Below are 22044 nucleotides of genomic sequence, written 5' to 3'. Positions count from 1 at the left end.
ACTGACAAGATGAGTTTTGGTTACCACAACTGAGTTTGCTGAAACGGGCTTACCGCTACTGATGAACAGATCTGCTAGCTGTTCCTTGGAGAAACCAGCGTCCACTTCGGCTCTCACTATCTCACAGGAGAATCCTGCAGCCGTCTGTCTGTGCTGTGATAAGAAGACAGAGTCATTAGTTCTACAGACTTTCAAGTTTTCAGAAAAAAGGAGATGGTGTGCAAGTATTCGGTACCTTCATGCAGAGCGCCAGCTGATGTGCTATGTAGTCCTGCAAGCTTCCTTCTGGGCCGTGGAAAATGACATTATGATATTGCTCGACCTGTAAATGAACCAAGAAGAGACCTCAGGTACTTTTTAGGCTTTTGCTTAGCATTTTGCTAAGCAGAAAAAAAATGTGGTACACCAGTGTGGAATTTCCTTTCTGACTGTCCTCAGCCTTTCAAAAGATTAAACACATTATTCTAGGGATTAGCTGTATTCATTGGGCATGTCAAGTCTTTCATGTTAATGTGAAACACTTGCAAATATAGTATTCATGTGGCATATTTTATATAGCATTTACACATTTATAGCAAGAGACGACATTTTATGAAAAAGCACGCTCCTTCTTCCCTCTATTTTCTACAGGGAGGGTCAGTGTATCAGCCGGGAACACAGTTCCTAGAATATCCTGTCCCTTGCAGATGTTAGTTTTTGTCTTTATTATCCCTTGCAGATGCTCCTTAGTCTGAATTCTCCCAATGCTTGTTTTACTTTTCAGAGTAAAATAACAACGAATGTTATCAATTTTGGAAAATACAAAGACACATAAAGTAGCAGAATAGACATCACTGAAGCAATCACTGTAAATATGTTTCCTTTCAGCTTTTTTCTTCGCATAGTTGATGTATGTGTATTTGTTTTTTAAGAACGATACGTGAGTGTAATCTTTTTACAGCTGTTGTATACCAGATGATACATTTGTGTTGACTTTTTACATAGAAGACATTTTCAGGAGTATACAATTCTTGAATCAAAAAGAAGGGAATACTCCCAAACTCATCCTATGAAGCCACCATCACCCTGATACCAAAACCAGGCAAAGACACCACCAAAACAGAGAATTACAGACCAATATCACTGATGAACATAGATGCAAAAATCCTTACCAAAATACTAGCTAATAGAATCCAACAGCACATAAGAAAGATTATACATCATGATTAAGTGAGGTTCACCCCAGGGACACAAGGGTGGTTCAACATATGCAAATCAATCAGTGTAATACATCACATCAACAAGAAAGGACAAAAACCACAGGATCATCTCAATAGATGCAGAAAAAGCACTTGATAAAATTCAACACCCATCTAAGATAAAAACTCTCACCAAAGTGGGTATAGAGGGAACATATCTCAACATAATAAAAGCTATATATGACAAACCCACAGCCAGCATAGTACTCAATGGTGAAAAACTCAAAAGCTTCCCACTAAAATCTGGGACAAGACAAGGCTGCCCACTATCACCACCCCTATTCAACATAGTTTTGGAAGTCCTAGCCACAGCCATCAGGCAAGAGAGAGAAATAAAAGGGATCCAATCTGGAAAAGAAGAGGTGAAAAATGTCACTATATGCAGATGACATTTAGAAAACCCTAAAAGGTCCACACAAAAACTACTAGAAATAACCAAAGAATTCAGTAAGGTAGCATGTTATAAGATTAACGTTCAAAAATCAGTTGCATTTCTTTACAGTAATGATGAATCAACAGAAAAATAAAGTAAAGACACAATCCCCTTTAAAATAGCACCCAAAGTAATAAAATACCTAGGAGTAAATCTAACCAAGGAGGTGAAAGAATTATACACAGAAAACTATAAACCATTGATGAAGGAAATTAAAGAAGACTTAAAAAAATGGAAAGATATCCCATGCTCTTGGATTGGAAGAATCAATATTGTTAACATGGACACACTGCCCAAGACAATCTACAGATTTAATGCAATCCCTATCCAATTACCCAGGACACATTTCACAGAACTAGAACAAATCAGAATAAAATTTATATGGAACCACAAAAGACCTAGAATTGTCAAAGCATTACTGAAGAAAAAGAGGCTGGAGGAATAACTCTCCCAGACTTCAGACAGTAGTACAGAGCTACAGTAATCAAGACAGCATGGTATTGGTACAAAAACAGACATATGGGCCAATGGAATAGAACAGAGAGCCCAGAAATGAACCCACAAACTTTTGGTCAACTAATCTTTGATAAAGGAAGCAAGAATATACAATGGAAGAAAGTCAGTCTCTACAGCAAATGGTGTTGGGAAAACTGGACAGCAGCATGTAAACAAATGAAGCTACAACACTCCCTTACACCATACACAAAAATCAACTCGAAATGGATCAAAGACTTACACATAAGACAGGATACAATGAACCTCCTTGAAGAAAATACAGGCAAAACATTATCTGACTTACATCTCAAAAATGTTCTCCTAGGGCAGTCTACCCAAGCAATAGAAATAAAAGCAAGCATAAACAAATGGGACCTAATGAAACTTACAAGATTCTGCACAGCAAAGGAAACCATAAACAAAACAAAAAGACAACCTACGGAATGGGAGAACATTTTTGCAAATGAAACCAACAAAGGCTTGATCTCCAGAATATATAAGCAGCTCGTACAACTTAATAAGAAAAAAACAAACCCAATCCAAAAATGGGCAAAAGACCTAAACAAGCAGTTCTCCAAGGAAAAAATACAAATGATCAACAGGCCCATGAAAAAATGCTCCATATCACTAATTATCAGAGAAATGCAAATCAAAACTACAATCAGGTATCACCTTACACCAGTCAGAATGGCCATAATTCAGAAGTCCACAAATGACAAATGCTGGAGAGGCTGTGGAGAAAAGGGAACCCTCCTACACTGCTGGTGGGAGTACAGTTTGGTGCAGCCACTGTGGAAAACAGTATGGAGATTCCTCAAAAGACTAGGAATAGACTTACCATATGACCCAGGAATCCCACTCCTGGGCACATATCCAGGAGGTACCCTATTTCAAAATGACACCTGCACCCCAATGTTCATAGCAGCATTATTTACAATAGCCAAGACATGGAAACAGCCTAAATGTCCATCAACAGATGACTGGGTAAAGAAGATGTGGTATATTTATACAATGGAATACTACTCAGCCATAAAAATGACAACATAACGCCATCTGCAGCAACATGGATGCTCCTGGAGAATGTCATTCTAAGTGAAGTAAGCCAGAAAGAGAAAGAAAAATACCATATGAGATCGCTCATATGTGGAATCTAAAAAAAAGCACATAAATACAAAACAGAAACAGACTCATAGACATAGAATACAAACTTGTGGTTGCCAAAGGGGTAGGGGGTGGGAAGGGACAGAATGGGATTTCAAAATTCGTAGATACTGACAGGCATATGTAGAACAAATAAACAAGATTATACTGTATAGCACAGGGAAATATATACAAGATCTTGCAGTAGCTCACAGTGAAAAAAAATGACAATGAGTATATGTATGTTCATGTATAACTGAAAAGTTTCCTCTACACTGGAATTTGATACAGCATTGTAAAATTACTATAACTCAATAACAAAAATGTAAAAAAAAATTCTTGAATCAACTGTCTATATGATTCCATTTTTTGAAGCACTGAATTCCAGAAATCTAGATAGAGACTGATCGATCACTTTTACTTTGTAAAAAGGAAAATCTGCCTGAAAGCCTATAGAGTTTTTAAATGAAATCTTGATCCTCATGTATAAGGATACCTTGCCTGAGAACATGTGGCAATGTAGGAGATGTTGGGACAGAAAGCCAATGACCTTTTATGTGGGGCAAAGGCAGTGACATTTGGAGCCAGATGTGGAGAGGGAAGCCATCCCCCGATCTCTGCCATCCTGCGGCTGAGCTCCCACTCCCAGCCAACATGATGCAGAGAAGCTTTCTTCTTGGAAAGGTCTTGTAGAAAAGCAACTGGGCTGATGAAACGCCGCCTTACCAGTACAGGGGACGTAGCTCGTGTATGAAGGCTGAGCCACCCAAACTTAGAGAAGCGTCAGGCGTCAAAGTGTTTGTCGCTCTTCATGATGCGAGATGGGACAATGTCAGGGCATGTGTGTCTACCTTTGTGCTATTGCTGCTCTTCTGTGCTCCTGATGAGTTTGCTCCGTTTAGATCAGAGGGGAAGGCCACATCCTTTAGGGTGGCTGGAGTGGACTTCTGTCAAGACAGTGACTGCCCCTGGCTCATCACAGGAAGAGACAGGTTCGGAGACAGGAAAGGCATGAGGGAAAGTCCTTAGCATGGAAGGAAGAAACTCCTTCCTTACCTGGGGCCCTAAGACTTGAGCGGTGGCCTCCAAGGAGACCAGGACAAGCTTAGAGGAACTCCTGGGAAGCGGAGGGAAACTAGGCTTGACCACTGGGTGTCAGGCCAAGAGCTAAGGAGAAGATCCTTAAAGGGGCGCCTGGATGTTGCACTTGGGACTGGGTTTTAAGCTCTGAAAGACAACTTATCTGGTAGCCACCAGTGGTTTTCTCTGAGTTTAAACACTATTCCACCATTGCTAAGTCTTCAGTAAAAAGGGAGACAACAGAGGCTGGGGCAGGAGGGAGAGTGGTGTGACAGGAAGAAACGTGACAGCAGCCACAGCTGCGTAAAGAACGTCAGGATCTTAAAGCCACGGGATGACCTCAGCACAGGCCAGCCTGGGATGTCTTCTGTGCTACGGGGGTCTGTGAGCCAAGCAACGGTAGAGGTGCCGGCAGGGCCCGAGACAGGGACAGGGCCTCCCCCAGAGACATGGGAGGAGAGAGAAAATCCTGTAAGTTCATCTGAGGTTCTGCTTCTATGCCACGAGGCCACGAGACTTCAGGGGTAGGTTGTTACTAAGGAAGAATTACAGAATAATCTCTTAGTTGTCCCTAGGTGATGGACAAGCCTGGGGATATACAGATTACACTTGTCCTTTAAAAATGCTGCCCAGATTTATCTAGTTATGGCCTCTTTCTCCCAATTTTAAATGGAACATGGTAAATCCTTTTGGTATATGTAGTCAGACCTTTTCTGGCTTGTGAAATCTTTCTTCCATTATACTTCTGTTAATTTCTCCACTTCTACTTTTCTTTCTTTTTTTTCTTTATGCTTCCTTTTTTACTGACATATAGTCAGTTACAATGTGTCAATTTCTAGTGACAAGTACAACGTCCCAGTCATGCATACACTGGAATTTGACACAACATTGTAAAATGACTATAACTCAATAAAAACAGAAGGTAAAAAAATAGATAAAAAACCATATTTCTTCTGCAGAGCACAGGAAACTATATTTAATATCTTGTAATAACCTTTAGTGAAAAAGAATATGAAAAGAAATATATGTATACAGTTCTCTTTATTTCTAAGGAACACCTATGATGCTAAAGTTCCCTTTCTGTGCTCTGTGAGAGTGTCCGTCCCCTTATCTCATCATTACCCCAACTCTGCTCCCCTCTCCCCCCCACTGTGGGAGAGGGCTCCTCCAGCCAGTCTCTCACAGCCCTGAACGGAGTGTTCACCATCTCGCGTCTGCTCTTCGTGATCAAGCACAGCTTCGGTGCTGCCACCGCAGTTTCTGTTGTTCTTACAGCTCCCTGCCTCACCCATCTCCTTTCCAACACTCTTCCTTCTCCTCTCAGCCTGCACTCGACCATGGCTTCCTTGTCCTGGTTTTATAGTCTATCTCCTCGCATTCTTTAGAGAGTGAACATAGTTTTCCAACTTTTCTCTGCTTTTTTCCCCTAGTTATTTTTAAGCTGTGTCCTCCTGAGTTTCCAGAATGACACCCCTGTTCTGTTCTGCAGTATTCATCCCTCCATAGGTATAAAGGTAACTTGCCATTAGTATTTATACACTCTGAAACCACAGGAAGAATTCTACAGTAAAGAAGGATGTGTGGGCCATCACTGGTTTCACTCGTTGTCCACTGATTTTCCAGATGAATGCCTGTCTTAGATCACTACATGGAAGGTGGGCTGGTGTCTATAATTTTTAGTTAAACTCCAGGATCCAGCAGTCGCTGCAGTGGGCTGAACTCCTGCTGTTCCCCTCGGTGGACAAATGCATGGGATGAACTGCAGTCCCAGGAAGCAGGATGCTCCTGTACCCATCCCACTTCCTGGATGCAGCACGGGCTCATCAAGGCCCCCTGACTTCCTGCTCAGGGATTTCTAGGAGCTTTAAGCTCCGAACGGACGTGGAAGGACCTGTACTGAAAGGGCTGGAGGATAATATTGTGGTGCTGCAAAAAACAGAGTAAAGGACAGATGACCAATTTTCTAATTTTCTAACTGGTGTAGATCTTGCTTTTTTGAACCATTAGTAAGATGGTTATCTCCTTTGAGGCAGGCCTTAAATAAGTGAACCCAACACTCTCTTGCCCCTGAAGGTAGTGAAAATTTTTTCTAGATTCTTGCCAAAGGAAGACTTCAAGTTCTAGTTTCCTCTGTCACTGTAAAATGTTGTCACTTTTCAAAAAGTACTTCAGTGGGAAATTGTGTGTTAGGTACTGCTGGCCAGGTGCACTTTTCAACCAGAAATCTTGAGCTCTCGAAATTACTCCCAAACTGCTATGACTTACTGGGTAGAAATTCTCCCACAAGGAGCGTGTTGTTTCACACTAGTGAAACAGGATACAGATTTTCAAGATTTACTGAATAGTCTACCCCTGAGATTTTCAACCAGCATTGCTTTTTAATCTTGTCTCACTTTTGAAATGAACAGTGCTCTATTCAATATAGCCATCCTGTCCAACTGCTTACGTTTTCTAAAGATTGATTTTGCAATCATGTAACAACAGCAAGAGACCCAACTTCAAAGATAAGCTGTCTTCAATTTCAACTTCATTTGTTCTCAGATTGTAGGTTCTTATGAAAGACTGGAAACATTCAATTTAAAATTTCATTGAAAGGCCATTCACTAGCAGTAAGCATTTTTGTTCACATCACCTAATATCCTTTCTGGAATAAGTAAAATATAAACAAGTGAATCCAGTAAGCAAGAAAAGGTAAAAACGAATGTACAGACTTCCAGATCATTCATACATTCTAATGCATGCCTCCTAGCAGTACATTTCTCCTCTTTTCAGGTATTAATTTTTTGTTAATGGTATTTTGTTCTATCTCATCAAATGATATAGTTGTGTGGGTTACCGTTTAAGATCTGAACAAAAAATTTACTTACGAAAGCCTATTGCTTTACTGACACTTTGCAAACGTGCAAAACTATGCCAAGAAAACATACCTGTCTGTTCCAGAGTTATCATATTACTTCTCCAAATAACAAGATTTGAGGTATAATAAATATACATGCTCCATGCTTCCAGCAGAGGGCTCTAAAGATAGACAGGTAGGTAGGTAGGTAGGCAGATGGACAGGCAGGAATTTTTGGGGAGGTGGAGGGAAGGTAAATATTTAAATTATGTTGAAAGGAGATCTGTTTTTTGAAAAACAAAATCAAACTCAACTTCTACAAGGTGAACTGGTGTCACCAGATGTATCTTTGAAGCGCACGCTCACGGTGTGACAGTTTTGCTTATTCGTAGAGGGACACTGGCCTTGTTCTCACAATTGGTACCAATCCCTTTTATTCTTGTGTCTTCACAGCCTATTCAGGAAGCTCTTATCACATGTCAATTAGTGTTTTGTGAGGCAAATGAATTCTGGATTAAAGGGAAACAATGACCTTCACAAAGGCCCATCCATCCCTTTCTTTTTTCCCCTCTCACAGTGTTTTTTTTTTTGCAGAGTGGCGTTTACAAGAGGAGCTGAGGTCTCCACTAGGGTCAATGTGGCACCTGTAATGTGCTTGCAGACTTGTGGCATTATTTAAAAGCAATAAACTTCAATTTTGTTTGGAGTTTCACTTGCCAGACTCTGAGCAAAAGCTTCTACTATCCTGAGACAGCTTTAGGCCAAGCTATGCTGAGACGCTGAACTCAGAGAAGGATGAAAAATAAAAGACCTTTAGAGAGCTAATAAAATTGGGATGGCTATAGCCTGGTGTCATGTTTTATAGCTAAGACTTTAATTCCAACTTCTCTGACATACACTTTTAAATAACTAATTTATATATGACTTTAGAGCCACAAATGACCCAGTAATTGTTCACTTATTCATGTGAAATCTCCCCAAACTCTGTCACATCCAGCATTGTGTATACACAAAGCTGCAGTCTTTCATGTCAGAGGTTTTATCTATTTGCTGAGGTCTCTCTTGACAGAATAGGCATAAGAGAATAAAAGAATTCAAGAAAAATTAGAGTTCACATACGCAGACACAGACACACACACGATGTTTTAAAAAATTAGCTTACTGAAAGAATAAAAGCCAATCTCAGACTTGGTTCCTAACTTCAAATAAAGATAGGCCCTCACTTGTTAATGTAGATATAATAACTTGGGTATTATAGCTGTTTAAAAAAATAAAACTGTAAGATACAACTCTTGGGTATAACTTCTCCCTTGTCACCTAGCCTCTGGCGCTCATGAACTCTTCCTGACCCACATCTCCTCTGGACTGACACTCGCCCTACTGGCCAGAATCTTCTTCCTCTATAGCCACGGAAGACAAAGGATCCATGTCTCAGACCTCACTGCCACTCTAGGTGTTGGAACCACTTCTTCCTCAGACCAGGGAACTGGCTTCCTCCTTCCCCTAGGACCTTAACTACACTGCCCTCCACGCCCTGGAAAAGATCAGGCTGAAGCCGGTCACCTGCTAAAGGGTTGATGAGCTTTTGTGGGCCGTCTTAGATACGTAGCCATCACTGACAACATTATTTTTATGCAAACACAGCAAATGTGTTTGGGGAAGGTATGAAGAATAAGCAGAATCTCCTAGTGATGACTAGCACACTGGAGTGGACAGCAGACAGAATTCTCAAGAATTATGCTCATGGGGAGTCAAGAGTCCTACATTTTAAAATAGGGCTCAGATGAGGGTGATCTATTTAAGTATTCTCCTAATATAATAATTATTCAGTCACTGAATTACTAAAATACAAGGTTACGAATAAGCTAAAAAATTGCAAACTGGCTGAGGAAAGCTTGAATTAATGAAAAAGTTCAACTATTGTAATAAGTTATTAGTGATTCAAAATTAAGTTAAATGTCTCCTTATTCACTCCAGGATGGAGATTTAAAATTCACTTGTATTATTGAACTAGTCAATGAAAGTATTTAAAACTAACATCATTAAAAAAAAAAAAAGCCTGATTTAAAGGTTTCACTCCATTTGGTTTTCTGCATAAGGATTTTAGTACATGCATTTTCTGTAGCACATTTACACACGTAGTGAAAACTGGTTACTGCAATTCTTTCTTAACCAAGAGGTTAATAACTAGCATAAACTCTGATAACATGCATGAGAATGGAAGACAGCCTGGTTCTACTCTTTGGATTTTACCGCTTACTACTCCCTGAGGACCATGGGCAATTTAAGTCTTGGTTTATTCACCTCTAAAATAGGAGTAATTGGTCTAAGTACCTACCTCATAGGATGATTAAATGAGATTATCTATATACTTAGAGCAGAGGTTGGCATATTCAGGCATATCTCAGAGACATTGTCACTGGTTCTAGTACTAACGCAATAAAGTAAATATTGCAATAAAGCAAGTCACGTGAATTTTTTGGTTTCCGGTACATATAAAAGTTATGTGTGTTTTCACTATACTGTAGTCTATACCGGGTCTCTCATCTGTGGGGACTTCGGTGTTTGAGAAAAATAAACTTCTGTACTGTTTAAGCTATGACTGGTCTCTGTTCAAGTGGCCAAATATAATGCTAGCATATTTACTCAAATTTAAATTGTGAAAGTTCACAGCCAGGCATCTTGATGTCTATAGTTATTCTATTTCATATTGACGATCGATTACTTGATGTCAAGTCCTTGTTAGGGGAGGACAACTTCCTCCTGCCCAGATTGTAACACTTCACAAGTCACAGGTGGCCTCCGGGTCGGGCAGTGGACACCTGGATGGCTGTGACAGACAGATATCCACAACAAAGGTACCAGCAGTATTCCAACGAGGGGGCTGTTCGGGAGGTCCGGGCACAGGGTGGGTGGGGGCTCACACTGTTCTCAACACAAAAATGGGCTCCCATATAACCCAGAGTCAGGGATAGGAGTGTAAGACTCCAGTCGACGGCGTCCACCTACCAGCCTGAGGTAGTTCTGCAGCATCTGAAGAGGGATCATAGTTGCATAAGTCACACTACTGAGGCAGCCTTCTTGAGGACCTGTGAGAAAGAAATACCCAGGAGGAAAATTGGTTCTTGTTAAATACAAATGGTCAAAACATAACAGAACCTAGCATAAAAAAAAACCACAATACGTTGACTTATGTAGGCCGAGCTGACATTTGGCCAAAAGGCACCAGTGTACCTTTGCCATTGTGAATACACTGCAATACTTTGCACAGGCTGAGAAACAGCCCCTGCTGCCAGCTGCCAGAGAGCTCCCAGCAGCCCCCTCCCTTCCCTGGGGAGCCCACCCATCTCCTGTCAGTCATGACCAGGGCCTTCAGATCCGGGCTCCAGCACTCTAGCTGGTATCCATTCTCATTGCCGGATTCAATATTTTACTGTTCATGAGCAAATGTCATCAGAGACAATCCCAGTTCTAGCCCTGGCCAGCATTAACGCACAGGTCCTTTTCCAAACTCTGCCCCCCGCCCCCAAACCCCTTCTGTGTTCTGCCACTCTCTCAATATGGCGTTTGAGCATGAAGGAATTTTCTGGAATGGTCTCACACTTTTTAAAAACTTAAATACCATTCAAAAAATAAGATAAAATTTTCTTAGTTGAAACTGAATTTTTAAAGGCTCCATTCCTCAGTTTGGGAAAGACATGATGAAATCAGTAGCCTTTTAGAATTAAAGATTGAGAAACTGAGAATTCCTCTACTACTTACTGGCTGTATGAGCTTAGAGAAGAGATTCTCTGAGTCTCAATTTCTTTGTATGTAAAATGAGGATAAACAGAAACACCTATCTAATTGGGCTCTTATAAGGATTCCATGAATTTATGCTTGTTCTGTAATCAACAGAGCCTAGGACATACACACTCACAGAGGATCAGCTTGTGCATAATAATCATACTGATCACACACATTGCACTTGACAGCAATACAAGACATTTCTCTTCACAGGGTATCTGCCACTCTCTTATCAGCATGTCAGTTTGTTTCTAATGAGATATGCAATCAGAATCACAGCAACCAATGATCAGGACAGACATCACCACACGTGTCAGAAACATGGCACTTGGTTTTTCCTCTCAATCACACGTTTAAAAAAAGTACCTAATTATTTAGCAGTCAGAGTCACACATGCACGGCCTGAGGCCACGGGACAAAAACATGCAGATTCTGAGCTGCTGTCAAACAGTCACGGTGCAAACCTCAGTCTGGAATATCCTTACCTGTTAAAAGCACAGTGACCTGCTCTATTTTATTCATTCTCATAAAGTCCCACGGGGACTGCGTAAAGCTCTGACCTGCTGACCACGGCACATTTCCTAGTTCAAAAGAATAAAATACAATGTCAAGAGAAGCTTAAAAAGTAGTGACTCTTATAAGGGTCAATGTATGATCTCCTGTGTGAGAACCCTAAGGACTCCAGAGCTTAGACTGTCAGAGGCACACACAGGCTATGGAAAGGGTCACACAAGGGGTTAACTTTCTAGTACAATTTCTGTAGAAGATCAGGAGGAGCCCTTCAAACCACAGCCTTTTCCAAAGCTGTCCTTACATGGGATTGAAATAAATCTGGGGAGTGAAAATACAACCAAATATGCCTAGGGTGAAGTTTTAAAGGACAAAGCAGATTATAACTGTTCATGGTTCTTCCAATGCCCGCTTCACAAAACCCAAGCACGTTGGATGAGATAACAGGTCCTGAATGATCTGGTCCCTGCCTCCCTTTCCAACAAGTTTTTGGATCCCAGTAAAAACAGGTCACTTCAGGGACTCAGAATAAAGCAAACCTTTTCACAGTCCAGGCTCTCTGCTCATTCTTGCTCACAAAGGGTCCCACTTTATAAGTGTCCACTCTAGGGAGGGATTAGCTACAAGTATGTGTTTCCATCTCTTCCCTTCCACGGATCAATTCTTAAATACCTCTTCTCAGCATGTCCCCAACACACATGCGTACTACCTGTAACTCACCGCTCCTCTGTTGCCCTTGGTCCCCTTAACCTAGTTTAGGTTATTGATATAGTAACATTACTCATATTCATACATAAATAACAATGTTACACGTTTGCCTTGTTTTATTGTGTTTTGTTTTATTGTACATCACAGATACTGTCTTATTTACCAACTGAAGGTTCCTGGACCTGGATCGAGCAAGTCTATCAGTGCCATTTTTCCCAACAGTATTTGCTCACTTTGTGCCTGGGTCACATTTTGGTAATTCTTGCAATATTTCAAACGTTTTCATTATTATTATATGTTATAGTGATCTGTGATCAGTATAGTGTTATAGTGATCTGTGATCATTTTTGATGTTACAATTGCAAAAAGATTACAACTCACTGATGGCTCAAATGATGGTTAGCATTTTTTAACAAAGTACTTTTTAATTAAGGTATGTACATAGTGGTTTTTTTAGACACAATGCAGTTGTACACTATAGACTGCAGTATATTATAGATAACTTTTATATGCACTGAGAAACCAAAAAATTCATGTGACTTACTTTACTATGATGTTCCCTTTATTGCCATGGTGTTGAAATGAACCTGCCATATCTGAAGTACACTTGTAACTACCAGTTATCAAGTGTCCACAGCCAGATACCTTTACCCATAAAACTCAATGATTTTTAGATCTGAAATGCTACTCGGGTGCCCCATACTTCAGGGACATGAATGAACACTGGAACTATTGGGCCTTAGCATCCATTGCTCACAGAATCCAATCTATCTGATGGTGGTGAAGACCCATTTGCCTTTGTTAGTTTCCAGATTAGCTGGATGAGAGCTGCTGATAGAGGGCCATTTCCTTCAAAACATGGCTGTGCTGATTTCGTTTATCAGACCCCTGGGCAGAACCACACCTTAAATAACACTGCATTTTTTGCACATTGGCATATGTGTTCCTGAGAATCACTTATGACTTATTTACTTAATGCACTTATTTCATTATATAATAATTCTATTATAATAATTTAATTAAAGATCACAACAATGATCCGTAAGATTAAGTTGTGAATAATTTGCTTTAAAAATTGGTGGTAATGTATGTTCTGAAAGTGATTTAACATTTACCTTATACGCATAAACAAAATAAATATAATAGACTGATACATTAATCGCATGGTGAAACTTTGCCCTTCCCTCAATCTTGACCATTCTTTTGCAACATGGCGCTGGTGACAATGTACAGGCTTTCTGATCAGACAGATAGGATATGAATCCTATCTGCTTTTCCCTTTAGCTGTGTGACCTCAGGCAAGTCATCCTGTAACTAGTTATCTGTGAAATGAGCCTGTTCTCAGGACATACTGAGGTCTGTATATACAACACCCTGCCCAGTTCTGACATCACAGGAGGTTCCCCATCGATGTCAGTTCTCCTAGTTCAACAGGAAAGAAACTAACCAGGGACAGCTAACATTTATAGTAAGTACACTTACTATGCTCACAAGAAAGCAAACCTTATCTTTTTAAGTTCTTTGGAGTCCTACCAAACAGAATTAACCAATTATCATTTTAACTCATCCCAAGTGGGAGCTTTCACTACATCTTCATTAAAGTGCTTCTTCTGACTCTAGACTTCATTAGGCCTCCCGTCCGAAGGTGAGGGTGAGTGTTAATGTACTAACGCATCCCTGGCACAGCTCAAGTTCAAATCTGGAGCTGTCTTCAGAGCTTGTGGATTAGCAAGCAGCTGCAATGTGGTGAGTTTCTTGCATTTATCAAAATAGCAAGTGCAATCACAAAGCCTCATCAAGGGCTTTCATGTTCTTTACTCTCTGGGCATTATTTGAAGCATAAAAGCATTTTTATACTAACAGGCGACATTATGTAATGGCTGCATTATGAATGCTCAAGGTTTTCAGCACCAGCAGCTGCCACAAGTGAGCTCTGAAATGTATTTAATCAATGAACTAAGTATCAGGTTATGGAACCCATAAACATAAATAAACCCAGAAATGTTAACTTTCCCTTCATTGCAGGATGGCTGATACCTAACATGATGGATCGCACACTGCTTGCACCGAGGCCAATGCCGGAGTCGGCGGTGCCATTAAACGTCACGTCTTCCAGACTCCACCATCCATCAGAAGAGATTGCTTGGAAATGATTTGTCAGAGCTTGACTCACTGCTTTTGAAAAATCATCCCATGATGTCTGTTTGCGGATATTTAAAGCACATATTGTGTTTTCACATTCAAAGTCATCGGAACCATAGTTGCCTGATTGAATCTCACCCACTGAAATCCTTAAGGGTATTTTAAGAGCATCTGTTGGAACAATATAAGAGTTAGGGAAAAAAAAATCTTTGACAAAAAAATGAAACCAGCAAAAATCTTACATAAAATAAACAGATATAAACATTAAAAAAACAAAGCAAAGGGCAGCCATTCTATTTCTTTAAATGATGTCAATTGCATATTCTTCCACTGGAGTAAAGCTTGGTCTCCCAATCTCTTCAGTTTTTTTTTTTTGGAACCACGTTGTTTGAACTGTTCGTCTTTCCTTGTTTCTCTGTATTCTACTTCATTGATTCTTTCCCTTCGGCAAGATTCTCAAATTCTTTCCCCTCAAATCTGGGAAAACCAGAACCCCTCTCTTGGCCTCAACTCTCTATACTGCCCCTTCCTCCTCACCTTCTTTGATAACATAATATAGGCAGGAAACAGCTGCATAGGTCTGTGCACTTAGGATACTGGCTTCAGACTCATACAGACCTTGGGCTGGGCCTCAGGGTCAGCCATCTCTTAAGTACTTGGTAAATTTCCTCAATCTCTCTATATCACAATTTCTTCTAAAAAATGGAAGAAATGTACAACTGAGCTGTTAGGCAGAGTAAATGAACTCATGTTTATAAGGGATTTAACAAGCTCTTTGTTTAACACATTATCTGTTCACACACTATCTTACAAGTACTAGTAAGTACTTGATAAATGTCAACAGTGCAGTAGAAACTTTTACAACAATCCTTCCAATCTCTCTGTGACACCAACTGACTGAGGCCCCACACAGATGGGCAGCACCCCATGTATTTCTGTTCTCATGAACCGAACTGTATGCTTACCAAGAGCCACTTGAGTTTAGCCCCAAATCTTCTATGTCTGTGGAACTCATGACAATAATTAGTAAATTAAATGTTCCAGACTCTGATGAAATGAGTTACTATTCCCATGAAAATTAAGTTGAACACTTGAGAGTCACTGAACAAAGGAGCTGCTATAAAAAGTCATCTAATGAGATATGGATGAGACAAGTAGATAAAATTAGGAAAAATTAACTGAATTATCTCTAGACAGATACTGTCTTTAGTTTGCTTCATAAACATGTTTAAGTCTCCAAACACTAGAAACCGCAGACAAAGCATTAAAGGTGTGGTTTGTTCAAACAAGAACACGAAGAGCTTCAATGAGCAGAACCATACTAATAGAAAGACCTTCACCTAAAAGTGGATGAAAGCATAAGCGGGTGTGTTTTAAATTAAAATAAAATGTTTGAAAATGTGTTATTTTTATGATTCCTTCCTTAAATTGACTTTTTTTCCCCATTAACTGATTTGTCACTAGATTATTTTATTTTCAGTCTTCATGTTACTTACCAGCAACTCCCGACACAACCGATCTCTCTCTGCTCTCTGATACATGCCTGGATTTCCTCGTACCCCAGTGGTCACTCTCTCATGCTGTTCCTTTGCTGGTCCCTCCCCTCTTTCCAGATTTCATGATGATAGAGTACTGCAAGGCTCATTTCTCTCATTTTTTCTCTCTGTGTTCACTTCCGTCATGACCTCATCCAGTCCCATGACTTTAAATATCATCTATAGATTGCTGACTGTCAGATTTATATATCCAGCTCATACTCATCTCCAGAATTCTTGCTGACTTGACATCTACCTAGACATCCTAACAGACATCTCAAATTCACAGATTCAAAACATAACTCCTGATCTTCCTTAGTGAAATATGCCTCCCCCACAACCTCCCCTTGACAGGTGACGGCTACTCCATCCTGCCAGTTGTTTGGGCTGAAAACCTCGGAGTTACCCATGAAGCCCTCTCTCCCCCAGACCTCACACCCAGCCCTCCAGGAGGTTCTGTTGGCTCTGTCCTCCAGCTATATCCAGAACCCAGACTTCCAAGTCTACTGCAATCCGGATTGAGCCATCACTATTGTCTCTCACTTGGAACTTTACATTAATGGTGTACCAAGTCTCCCAGATTCTACCTGTGACTTCCCAGTCTATTTCTGACAAAGCAGCCAGAGGTACTTGTAAAATGTTCATCAGATCCTGTCACTCCTAAGCTCAAACACTGAAACAGCGACCTGCAGTCCCTACAATGGCCTACAAATTCCAGTAAGATCCGGCGTCCACTCCTCACCCCTCCTATAACTTCTCGGACCTGTTTCCTAGTTTTTGCCCCTTGCTCATTCTAACCCAGTCACTCCAACTTGCACGTGCTTCCTCAGACACAACAGGTATGTCTCTACCTGGCAGGGCCTCTGTCCACTTGATGCTCTGCCTGGAAGGTTCTTACCTGTGGTATCTACATAGATGTCCTCCTTGCCTCCTTCAAGTGTTTGCTCAGATGTCTTACCAGTAAGGCTACCCTGTCTATCATTTAAAAAACTGAAACCCAATCCCCATTTAGTCTTTTCCTCAGCACATCCTACCAGCTCACATATCATATAATGAATTACTATGCTTATTGTTCATTTTCTGCCTCTTAACGTTAGAATGTGAACTCCAATCAAACTACTGATAGAGCTAGATGATTGGATGGATTGAGCAATAACCTTGATACAAGAGGTCATGATATTTCATGTGATCAGCACTCTATATTCATAAACCCACAAGTGAATCTTTCATAAAATGTGCTGAGTAATACACACTTTTAAAGCTGGAAGGTACCCAAAATATTATCAGTTATCTTTATAGACAGGTAGGCAATCAGACATTGAGAGATAACTGACCTGCCTACATTCATACGATCAGCTAACAGCAAACTACTCAGCCATGATTTCTCACACCCTCCTAGTCTCATGTCTAGAAAGACAAAGTAAATCAGAAGAAAAGACTAATAGTTCTTTAAATACTGTCCAAGGTCAGTAAAATACAAGGAAGATCTATCACCATTTGAATAACTAATTCTGTAAAAAGCCATTTTACATGGAAAAATATAATTACCACATTTATAACCAATTAAGTGTTTTCCAGTAGTTAGGGTTCAAAGAAGGTTAAGAAGAGAATGAGAACACTGGAGTCACATTACTATTTTCCTCACAGTCCTGGAAGCCCTAGCAGCGTGGACGCAGGATGAACAAGAGACTGCAGACGGCACTCACTCAGGTTCTCCAGCAGATGCTTGCAGTCATCGGTGGCGACATCATGCGCAGTCCGGTTACACTTATCTCTTCTCTCTGGCTCGAGCCCTCCGTGCCTACACAGGACTTCTAGGCAGTTCTGTAAAGACAAGAGCTCTATTACCCCATGTCCAAGTGAGTAACTCAAGTGAAAAATCCAAGGGAACATTTAGTTGCCTGTAGCAAGAAAATCAGGAATTCTCAGCTAGAAATCTTACTTCTCTTTCAGCAACCCAAATATACAGATTAAACAGTGGCTCCAAGTGAAAAGCAAAAAGTGCTTCATTCAAATGTGATTCACAGACTCAAAACGTCACTCCACAGAACAGCCTCTTGGGTTTCAAGAGAAAAAAAAAAGTTAGTTTACTAATCACTCAGTTTGCAGAGTGAAATTAAGGGGGAAAAAGGACTTCAGCAGACAGCATCCTTTTATGGTAATTTGGCAACATAAAGCAAAAAGATCTCTGCTGCACCCGGACGTCCCTTGCTGTCTTCTAGACGATGCACTGCTCTCCTAGACAAGCAAGCGCAGGGCTCCAGTTTCAACAATTCTGCCCCAGAGTTTTTGTAAACACATTTATATTTGAGATCTTATGCTGTCCCATCTTTTTAATCTGAAAAGTATGTATGAACACCATGTTGACCGAGGTTTTAGAAAAACATTCTCAAGAGATATAGAAGCTACATACCTTCTTTTTCAGTTTTTTCTTCCGTGTTGTTTCAGGAAATCTCCATTCAAAAAATATCACTAATCTATGAACTGAAAGGTCTAGTTTTCCCAAATTCTTCACTTCAAAGTGATAGACAATATATATATGCAAACATTTTCAAGTAAGTGATGGCACGGCAGGGTATTACATCAGGATATTTATCAAGGAACTCTGCTATTTCAACTTTTCCCACTTCATGATTGGTCTACTGATTTCCCACCAGAGTAAGCGCAAAACTGAACAACCATTTGAAACCATGAAAAGAAACAAGCAAATAAGCATCATCTTTCTCCTACACACACAGAGGCTTGGAGCTGACTTCCACTTCCAACAACACAGTAAACCAGGCAGTCTGAATAGCTTTTGCTAAGCTTGCTGTAAGACACCTCTTTCTGTTCTGTAAAACATACATTTTTTAGTGTAAATATTTTATAGACATATAACATCTACATAGAAAAGTACACAAGTAAGTGTACAGCTTGAGTTCTCACCGAGTGAACACACTTGCGCAGGGAGCACTGTGGAAACCTCCTTCATGTTCCATCTCAATCACTAGCCACCCCCTCCTCCCCTCAAACTAGCTACTATTATGATTTCTAAGATCAGAGACTGGTTTAGCCTGTTCATGGATTTTATATAAATAGGGATCATACTAGAGGTACATTTTTAAATCTGGCTTCTTTTCATTCATAGTATCTGTAAAATTATCCATGTGTTGGGAAGAGTTATAGTTCAATTCATCCTTTTTTAAAATTACTGTGTGATATTTCATCAAACGAATAACCAGTTAACCGGTGTACCTTATCCGTACTCTCCTGCTGGTGGACATCTGGGTTCTACTATGGACATCTTGGTACGTGTCCTGTGATGGACACACGCACACACTTCTATTGGGTTTACGGACAGAGTCGGTCTGCGGGGCCACAGGTTACACACATGTTCTACATCAGTATAGACTCCAAAGAGCTTTCAAAAGTGGCTATACCAATTTCCACTCCCACCAGGAGTACACATGAGTTCCAGTTGCTTCATATTGCCCCCAAAATGTACTTTAAATGAATTATGATTTCACAAGGAAACACAGGAAATCCCTGAGGGTCAGAAAGAAAAACAAAGAGCAAGCTGAAACCATCAATTAAGTGAAATTTGAACAGGAAGCCACTGCTGATTTGAGAGCAAAGCCAATCCAGGGAGTATTTTTGGCTGCTGGGGGGATGGGAGGCTAGGCCTTCAGACCTGCAAAATGGAGGAGTTAAACCAGAGGACCCCTGAATGAAGAAAAATTTGTCTGCCTGCAAAGGAGCTGGTTAGGACACTGGCTTTTCACTGCCCCTGCTCTCCTGGTTGGTTGGAGGGCTCTCCTCTAATAATTGCAATCAAGGCCTGGCGTTCAGGTTTAAAAATGTCACTAAGCCAAGAAATGAACTGAAAACTAAGTCAAATACAAAAATAACAGTTCTTATCAAATTGTTATTACCTCATCTGCATAAAACCAGTAAATTCAGAAGATCGTTTAAAAATAATAACTCTCATGAAAGCATTAAGTAGAATACATTTCTAAGCAAGCGGTCTAGACAAATGAGTTTAAGTCAAACTGCTATTCACTACGATCCTGATACATCTGCCAGAGCAGAGACTTCAAACAGCAGTGGTTTAGGCTCCAGGTTCCACTTTCATTCACATGCCCATCGCCAGAACTTGGGGGGATGGCCACGGTTACCTGCAGTGGAGGCTGGAGGAGGTCGTCTCTATTTAGGGTGGTCCTGAGCCCAGCTGAACCCCACAGAGGATGGGTAGAGAGATGTTGAGGGACAAGCAGCCACCTCTGCCACGGGCCTTTAAGGAGAGCAGAGAAGCAAGGTACCAGTCCTAGAGAGAGTAAGTAGAAATCTCAAGTCCAAAGATCTCGAGATAAGCTCCAAGTCAGGGCAGGGAGCTGAGAGCCTGACACTGGCAGAGGGGGTGAGAGAGAAGGCAGACTGCAGATGCACGGCTCAGGTCCAGCACAGGTGCTACAAACAACCTGGGGGTGCCGGGGTGCCCGCTGCTTTGCAGAGCAGGGGAGATGGCGGCTATCACAAAGGGAAATGGCAGCATAAGTGAGCAGGGAGACTTCGGTGGGTGTGGCCAAAGATGAAGACAACCAGAGTCAGCTGTGAAGGGCTGGGTGCTAGGGAGCACGAGTGCTTCTCCACAGGCACGAGGACACATTCAGGTAGGTAAGTACCATGAGCATCTCAGTTCTGAAAACCAACTGGTGTGTTTGGAAGACATACTGAAAAAGTGGGCGACAGAAATGAGACCAATTAAGGAAGAATGGTAAATAGTCCATTCACTTGCTGATTCAACCAACATTTAGTGCCTGTGGGCCAGAGACACTGCTAAGCACAATATATACAATGATGAAAGGTGCTATTTTGGAGGAGGTGGAAAGGGAGAGAGGCCTGCAAATCACCACTGTAAAGAGCAAGCTCCCTAAGTGAAGTGTGGAGAGGTGCCCTGGGATCAACTAACTCCTGGAAGCCAAGACTTAAGCGGAGGTGTCTTCCAGGCAGGGAAGGGTCAGGACGGAAGAGGCCATGGAGGTGATGGGAACAGCAGATGCAAAGGCAGGGAGAGGAGAGAGAGCACAGGAGCCAGCAGGGCACGGCCAGAGCACAGACGGCATGAGGGAAGGAGACAGGAAGGGAGCCTGTGGAGGCGGACTGAGGCCTGAGCTGGAAGGGCCTTCTCTGTCACGATAAAGGTCTGGCACTTATCCTGGAAGTGACAGAGCCTTGGAAAGACGAAGGTAAATTACATGAGCAACTTCCTCTGTTAGAAAGGCCCTTCTCAAGCCACCACGAAGGAGCTGGAGAGACTGAAGATGAGGAGCCCTTGGCAGGGCCGACACGAGTCCAGACAGCAGATGATAAGGCCTCCCTAAGGGACACTCTGGAATGAGTGTTTTAAAAAAACTAGCCTTCCCTTTGTTCACACACTCATTGACAAGGGAATAAAATCTAGAGTGCTATCAGTCATTTGGATTAAGTTAGTAAGATGGAACAAGTAAACGCAAATGTCAGCGATGTTACTGGGTCAAGAGAGGAGGAACTAGAGATGGGCAGATGGGCCAAGGGGACATCAATCCGAGAGTCCAAGGATGCCTCGCATGGAGTTGTCTGGTGGAAGCAGAAATGAATATAGCCATCAACAGGGTTACTATAGGATTGTCTAAACTGGAACATTTTAAAGAGTAAAAGGAGCAGTATTGATAATTATATTAAAATGACAGGCATACACAAGGACTGCACTGGGCCAACTGGGAAATTTGTTCCTCAGTTTACCAAGGAGATGTCCTGTAAACTGTGGGTCTCCTGGATAAGGCCTTCCTGGCTGGAATCAGGACATGGTTAGGTGGGCAAGAGAGAAGATTTTTGGAATCTCTAAAGATTATATTCTGGGGCCAACAAGATTATTCAAGGGGGATAGTATTGAGCGAGAGGAGAGAGAGGACCAAAACCTCATTCACTCGGCTAAAAGCTAAGAATGCATCAGTCAGTCCACAATCCTAACACAATGCCAGTAGCTTGAAGATGATGAGACTGACCAGGGGATAGTGGGTCTTCCTAGAGAGGACCTCTAGGGTGGTGGAAATAAAGGGCTGGAAGACAGGTAAAAAGCCAGGCGTGAGATCTGGGTTTAGGATTAGTGATTGTAGAAGCCAT

At 41.3% G+C, this 22044-nt stretch overlaps 1 protein-coding gene across 2 annotated transcripts in view; it reads right to left on the bottom strand.

The window, feature by feature from the left end:
* CTTNBP2 (cortactin binding protein 2) overlaps positions 1–22044 on the bottom strand; it is a 142694-nt gene that overhangs the window by 27401 nt on the left and 93249 nt on the right. For both annotated transcript variants that reach the window (XM_072964604.1, XM_072964605.1), the window contains exons 9-14: positions 17610–17727; positions 14264–14539; positions 11494–11589; positions 10232–10311; positions 236–322; positions 54–153 (exon numbers count right to left, since the gene is read on the bottom strand). In XM_072964604.1, the coding sequence (XP_072820705.1) occupies positions 54–153; positions 236–322; positions 10232–10311; positions 11494–11589; positions 14264–14539; positions 17610–17727 (757 nt within the window). The remainder of the gene's footprint in view (positions 1–53; positions 154–235; positions 323–10231; positions 10312–11493; positions 11590–14263; positions 14540–17609; positions 17728–22044) is intronic.

Source organism: Vicugna pacos, chromosome 7 (genome assembly GCF_048564905.1).
Source record: "Vicugna pacos chromosome 7, VicPac4, whole genome shotgun sequence".
Taxonomy (NCBI): Eukaryota; Metazoa; Chordata; class Mammalia; order Artiodactyla; family Camelidae; genus Vicugna; species Vicugna pacos.
This window is presented reverse-complemented; position numbering and strand designations above follow the sequence as displayed.